The sequence below is a fragment of the Poecilia formosa genome, unplaced genomic scaffold, assembly GCF_000485575.1.
Source record: "Poecilia formosa unplaced genomic scaffold, Poecilia_formosa-5.1.2 Scaffold458, whole genome shotgun sequence".
Lineage (NCBI taxonomy): Eukaryota > Metazoa > Chordata > Actinopteri > Cyprinodontiformes > Poeciliidae > Poecilia > Poecilia formosa.
This window is the reverse complement of record NW_006800397.1, coordinates 39,349-45,737: the sequence shown is the minus strand read 5'-3', so window position 1 is coordinate 45,737 and position 6,389 is coordinate 39,349. Positions and strand designations below refer to the sequence as shown.

At 53.4% G+C, this 6,389-nt stretch overlaps 3 protein-coding genes across 3 annotated transcripts in view; 2 read left to right on the top strand and 1 right to left on the bottom strand.

Moving 5' to 3' along the window:
• Positions 1–1,631, top strand: part of arap3 (ArfGAP with RhoGAP domain, ankyrin repeat and PH domain 3) — a 25,024-nt gene extending 23,393 nt beyond the window's left edge. Inside the window, 1 exon segment of the mRNA XM_007577863.2 lies at positions 843–1,631. Coding sequence (XP_007577925.1) covers positions 843–1,343 — 501 coding nt within the window. The 3' untranslated portion in view covers positions 1,344–1,631.
• A 134-nt stretch (positions 1,632–1,765) lies between these two features.
• Positions 1,766–5,665, bottom strand: noa1 (nitric oxide associated 1). The gene is made up of 9 exons (XM_007577864.2): positions 5,416–5,665; positions 3,762–4,706; positions 3,523–3,687; positions 3,345–3,449; positions 3,169–3,260; positions 2,711–2,842; positions 2,514–2,630; positions 2,313–2,430; positions 1,766–2,238 (listed from the first exon to the last, which is right to left on the bottom strand). The coding sequence occupies exons 1-9, from the start codon at positions 5,588–5,590 to the stop codon at positions 2,036–2,038; spliced, it is 2,052 nt and encodes a 683-aa protein (XP_007577926.1). The 5' UTR covers positions 5,591–5,665; the 3' UTR covers positions 1,766–2,035.
• A 293-nt stretch (positions 5,666–5,958) lies between these two features.
• Positions 5,959–6,389, top strand: part of nipsnap3a (nipsnap homolog 3A (C. elegans)) — a 4,394-nt gene continuing 3,963 nt past the window's right edge. The window contains exon 1 of the mRNA XM_007577862.2: positions 5,959–6,101. Coding sequence (XP_007577924.1) covers positions 6,015–6,101 — 87 coding nt within the window. The 5' untranslated portion in view covers positions 5,959–6,014. The remainder of the gene's footprint in view (positions 6,102–6,389) is intronic.

Sequence of the window (6,389 nt, the reverse complement as noted above, 5' to 3'; positions counted from 1 at the left end):
ACTGGTTTAAACTGGTTCTTTACTGGTTTAAACTGGTTCTTTGCTGGTTTAAACTGGTTCTTTACTGGTCTAAACTGGTTTAAACTGGTTCTTTACTGGTTTAAACGGGTTCTTTGCTGGTCTTAACTGGTTCTTTACTGGTCTAAACTGGTTTAAACTGGTTCTTTACTGGTTTGAACTGGTTCTTTACTGGTCTGAGTTGGTTCTAGGGGAGAAAACATGAAGCATCAGAGTAGATCTGGAACTGATCCATTAATTCAGAACATTTTTTCAGTTTTATTCAAACCGGTTTAAACTCAGTTATAATAAAAATAAGAAATTAAGTAAAATATTAAGCCACCCAAAATTGTCTAATTGAAACTCTTAGTTTCTAAAACTTTTAATGCTTTTTCTTTTGTCCCCAAAATTTTAGAAATTCACTTTAAAGAATTTTATTTTTTTAATAAGTCAAAATTTATAAAGTTAATATTTTGGAAAAACACCTGTGTAATTTCGTAAAACAGGATTTTATTGTCACTTTTAGCATTTTTCAGTTTGTAATAAAAATAAATGTATTTTTTTAATCTTAAGCAGAAATACGATAAAGTTTTTATATCATTTTAATCTTTAAACATTTTAAACTGAAGCAAATTTTAACAGTTGATATTTTGAAACATAATTTTTTTTTAATTATTTTCTGGAATTTAAAACAGTTAAACAGTTATTATAACATTTAAACATTTTTGAATTCAGAACAAAGCCCATCAGAACCATTTTAGGATTTCAGTTTGTGAAGCTGTGCAGAACTGCCAGAGCGTTCGGTACCGTTAACCTGGGTCGGGTTTGGTTCTGTCTGTGTCCAGCCCATGAAGATCCAGCAGGACTCGTTCGAGGAGCGGGCCGAGTCTCCGGACCTTCCGGAACCGCTCTACGAGGAGGTGGGGGACTTTGGCCTGCAGGTGCTGAAGTCTCTGGAGACCAGCTTCCGGTCCAGCCGCGCCGCAGAGACCCAGGAGGTTCCGGACCGGCAGACCCGACTGGTTCTGTCAGAGAGCGGACATCTGGACCACGTAGCCGCCCCCCGGGCCGTCCGTTCCGTCGGCGGCTCCCTGGAGACGCTGGAGCGGAGCGGCAGCAGCAGCGGGGCAGGCTGCAGTTCCCCCGACCCGCCAGCAGAGGCCAGCGCAGGCTGCAGTTCCCCCGACCCGCCAGCAGAGGCCAGCGCAGGCTGCAGTTCCCCCGGTCCGCCAGCAGAGGGCGTCATACGGCCCGGAGTCTGCACGGCGTCCCAGGAGCTGCTGCTGAAAGAACTGTCATCTGCCTTCATTAGGAGCGAAGAAGAGGAGAAGCTGTATGACGTCTGAGGAAGGTCAGAACCTTCAGAGGAGCTGGAGCCATCAGAACCACCTGGTCTGTTTCTGCTCAAACGGACCCACCAGAACCAGGCTGGCAGAATGACGTCATCCTCATATGACAGGACGATGGGGACAAATATCAGCTGTTTGACTGTTAGGGGTTCTGTTTGGACTTTTTGGGTCATGTGGGTTCTGGCAGAACTGCTGGACGCCTCCATGTTGTTGCAGGTGTTGATCAGCGGGGGAGGGGGGGTGGGGGCTGCAGTTTATAACCTTTAATAAAAACAGCAGAAACGTCTGTTTGTTTGGGCTACTGGTTCTGATTCTGATGTCTCGACCCAGTTTACCGGAACAAAAACAGCCGGTCACAGGATCCTGGTACATCAGAACCGGGCCTAGATGAAGCTGTGACCAGTAAAGACCTCACTCTGTCCGGTTCCGTCTCATTTTTACGAAACACAAGTAGGGATCAGAACCACAGACCCGCGCCGGTATCAGAACCGCTCTGGGTAACCGACAGTGGATCAGAACATGTTCTGGCATCACTGATGGAATAACGGAGTTACCACGGTAACAGAGATCAGAGGTAAAGTTCAGATGGATTTGTCTTTGTTCAAGGTCTCATCAGCCTCCGTTACCACGGTAACAGGGAAGGCAGCTCCAGGTTTGGCCCCGCCCCCACCTGTCCAGGTGCGTCAGGCTCAGTTCCTGCTGGGCTTCAGGTTGTGGATCTGGCCGGCGGCCCTCAGCGGTTTGTAGGCGGCCGACTTTCGAAGCCGCTCTCCTTTCAGCGAAGCGACGTGAGGCAGCAGCGGCGGCGTCCGCAGGCCGAAGCCAGCCGCTTCCGGGCCGTGAACCCGCAGCTCCACCAGCTCACCTGACATCGCCGTCACGGCAACCCAACCTGACAGACAGACGACACGCAGGTGAGAGGAGATCAGAGCCAGCCTGGCGGCTGCAGGCGGGGGCGGGGCTTACCTGCTGATGACAGCGTGATGTCAGCAGTGGCCTCCAGGTAACCTCGACCCTCCAGACTGAAGTCCTGAGGAACCAACGCAGGAAAACGCTGCATCCTCTCCGACCCGCCTGCAGGCACCTGAACGCAGCACGGAGGCAGACATGACTCACGGCACCGTGACGACGGGCTGACTGAGGTCACAGTGAGGTCATGTGACTCACCCCCAGCAGGGCGTGGCCGGCGTGTCGCTCATAGACGCTGGCGGCTTTATCCAGACCGGTGATGTGAACTGGGACCTGACTGGAGGCCAGAACAGAAAACCAGCAGGACTTCCTGCCCTGCAGTCGGCGGCCATTACCAGGCGTCCGTCGTTAACCAATCAGCTCATCCACCTGTCAGTTAATTAACCCCTTCCTACCTGCAGGAAGTCGATCCGGGCCAGCGCTCCGACAAACAGAGTCATTCCGGGTTTCAGGACGAAGGTCCGGGGAACGATGGCCCGGGTCGGAACCACCGACCGGACCTCCTGGTCCTCCAGCAGCTGGAGGATCTGAGGAAGTCCAGAGAGCAGGAACAGGAAGTGGATTCAGAAAAACATTGTGAATAAGAAGGTCGAGATTTCACCTTTATAGATTCAAAATGGGTCTGTGAAAATGTTTTCCAAATAATCAGTTAGAAAAATAATTACATTTTTATATCAAAACCAGTTTAATGTTTAAAATCACAATTATCCCAAAAAATCCAGGGGGGAGAGGAAGAGGAGCAGGAAGAGGAAGAGGAGCAGGAAGAGGAAGAGGAGCAGGAAGAGGAAGAGGAGCAGGGAGAGGAAGAGGAGCAGGAAGAGGAAGAGGAGCAGGGAGAGGAAGGGCGGCTCACGTCTCTCTCTCTCAGGATTCCCGGCGTGTCGTAGAGCCAGTGGGCGTCTTTCAGATCGCTGGCGTTTGGTTTGTCATGTGACCCGACAGCAGCTGATGGAGGAGTCAGAACCGGGTTAGAACCTGCAGGTGGGACTGGTTCAGTCAGAACCGGATCAGAACCGGATCAGAACCTACCTTCCTTCTGTGAACCTCCGTCTTCGCCAAACGCCAGGCTGTCCGGATCAAACTGGATCTCTTCGCTTCTGGATCCACCGGATCGGAACGTCTGACCGACCCGACCTGGACAGGTGAGCAGGTGATCAGAGACCCACCTGGCTCCGCCCCTGGTCACATGGCTCCGCCCCCTCCTTACCCACTAGGTATCCATGGCGACTGAGCCTTTGCAGCCGCTGCAGCTCGTCGGCAGGTAGCTCTGCCTCCGTCTGCTGCAGCGCCTCCTTCAGGCGGTTCTGGCGCCGGAACATGCGGTAAGGAGTCGGGTTGGTGATGGGGAACTTCAGCAGCTCCAGAGTGGTCCCTGAACGCATCGCGGGGAGACACAGCGGGTCAGCCTGGCGCAGCGCGGCAGCGGTTCAGGTTCTGGTTACGTACCGGGCCAAGGGGAGATGGTGGCCCTGCGCAGGGCGCTGGCGGCCGCGGACCGGCAGTAGTCGGACTCCAGCAGCGCGTTGAACAGCGTGGACTTGCCGACGTTGGCTCCGCCCACCAGGAACACGTCGCCCTTGTAGCTCCAGGAGCGCTGCAGGGCGGAGACCAGCCCCTCCAGCCCGAAGCCCGTCTTGGCGCTGATCAGGTGGAGGTCGGCCACCTGCGTCCCGAACCCAGCGTCCTGGCAGCACCGCGCCAGGCGCCGCTTCAGGCGCTGCAGGTAGTTGGGCGCGTCGGCGGGCAGCAGGTCCACCTTGTTGCCCAGAACCACCACCTGCTTGTTGGTGCCCACCAGGTCCGGCAGGTCTGGAACCAGGGAGCCCGGCGGGTCCAGCAGGTCCACCACCAGCAGCACCAGCGCCTTCCGAGCCCGGACCCGCCGCACCACATCCCGGTACTGGTCCCGGGTCAGCTGCAGGTGCAGCGCCTTGTGGTGGTGGGTGAGCAGGTGGCAGCGCTGGCAGGTGGCTCCGCCCAGTTTCCCCGTCGCCATGAGAACCTTGAACTTCTCGCTGGGCAGGAAGCCGGGCAGGTCGGCGGCGGCGCAGTGCAGCAGGGCGCCGCATCCGGAGCAGCTGGTGTCGCTGACCGCAACGCCTGCGTCCGCCGTCCCAAACACGCGGTGCTCGCCCTTAGGCTCCGCCCCCTTCCTCTTCTTCTTCTTCTGGGACTTTATGAGGCTCTCGTCCAGCGGGAAGTCCTCATCATGGAAATCCATGAAAGAGTCTGGCCCCGGCTCCTGCGAGGCTCCGTCTCTCAGCACCTGCAGCTGCCGCTCCAGTGCCCTCAGGTGGGTCCGGTGCTGACGGTCAGAACCAGACCCGGACCCAGAACCAGAACCTGAGGCGACGCGGAGCTGCTGCTCCTCATCGGGCTCCTCCTCTAGACCTGAAACAGGAGAGAACAAGAAGAGTCAGGCTGACCCAACAGAACCGGCAGCAGAACCTCCTGATTCCGTCCAATCAGATTCATCCAATGTGGTCAGCTGATCAAAGCTCAGACTGAGACTGTCACAACGGTCCAAACGGCCGGTACTGGCAGATCTGAACTTCCGATGTGACAACAAATTATTCAGAGAAGAAGAATGAGAAGGAGCAGAAGAAGAAACATGTTCAACATTTGTTACCAATAAAAGTCTGAAAACTTTGATTAGGCCATGAATCTGCTTTGATCTAAAAACCATCCCATTATATCTCTGGCTGGGTGTCCTGACGGAACCAGAACCTTCTGGACCAGATGGGTTCTGGTTCCGGATTAGGAGGCTCCTGTTTGTTTATGAAGGGAAGTTTAAGCATTGTGAATACTTTCTGTGAAACTGGACTTTAGGAACCAGAACCGAGCTGAGATCCTTGACCTGAGGCAGAACAGTTCTGGAGATAAAACCCAATGAGAGGTCCAAAAGAACAAGAAACACATCCTGGTTCTGGTCATGTTAATGCTAAACAGTTCTGACCCGGGAAGCTGGGTCTAGAAGGTTCTACAGAACATCTCAGCTGTTCAGCGGAGCATCAGAACCGGAACCACACATCGGGTCAGAATAGCAGTCAGCTCCGGTACCGGAACAAGTAGCAGAGCAGGAGGTTCTGTAGCTGCTCACCTGCACAGTCCAGGAACACGAACTGTTCCTCCAGGTTCGTATCCACGATGCAGCTCCGGACTCCGGCCCTCCTGGCCGCTGCCGCGGCTCCGCGCGCCGCGCCCCGACCTGCCGCCGCGGAGCAGACGCTCCTCCACACATGGCGGCGGAAACTCACTTGCAGCAGCTTCAGCATGCTCACCCGCTCACCTTACCGTCCCCGTGCTGCTTTACTTCCTCAACGGATGTGACGTCACACGCGTCACTTGTTTATTTTTTTGGTGTGAAATTCTGTTCCCCTTACCGCCACCTATCGGTAGATTTTAATAAACAAGGATTCATCTTAAACCAAAAGGCGCACGCGCAGATATTCTTGTGTATTATATCATTTAAATGTCCTATTTTAATAAACAAATAATAATGGAATTAACAGTGTTTTTTCTTTTGGAGTGAGACATCTTGTGTAAATGATCTCTGGCAAACTCCAGATTAAACAAACTGCCGTTCTCAGAGTGAGTCCTCTTGTTTTCTTAGGATCTCTACAGATGAAGAGACTCCTCCTTCAGAGTGGGACCTCTTGCATTTAGAGGATCTGTGCTGCCGTTCTCTGGGATCTCTTCATGTTCTGCACCGTCAAAATGTTGAAGCTGTTCGGTTCTTTGAGGCCTTCAGCTGCCCTGTTCAGAACAACTGCTGCTGCTGCTCAGGTGAGGTTACCTGCATCATTTGGACCAGACACTTAGGAACCAAAGAACAGTCGGTTCAGAACCAACAGAACAAAAACAAAACGAACTCGCAGGTTTTCTGCCGTAGAACCTTCATGAGTCACAAGTTGTCTGGCTCTGCAGAATCTGCAGTTCTGGGTGTTCGGTTCGATGTGGTTCGATTGTTTGTGTTAATGGCTGGTCGGAGAAAAAAGGTCAGAACCAGCTAGGGACCAGAGCCGAGGGGGCGGACCCTGAACGCCTCATGGCCTTCAGCTGTTCTGTAAACAG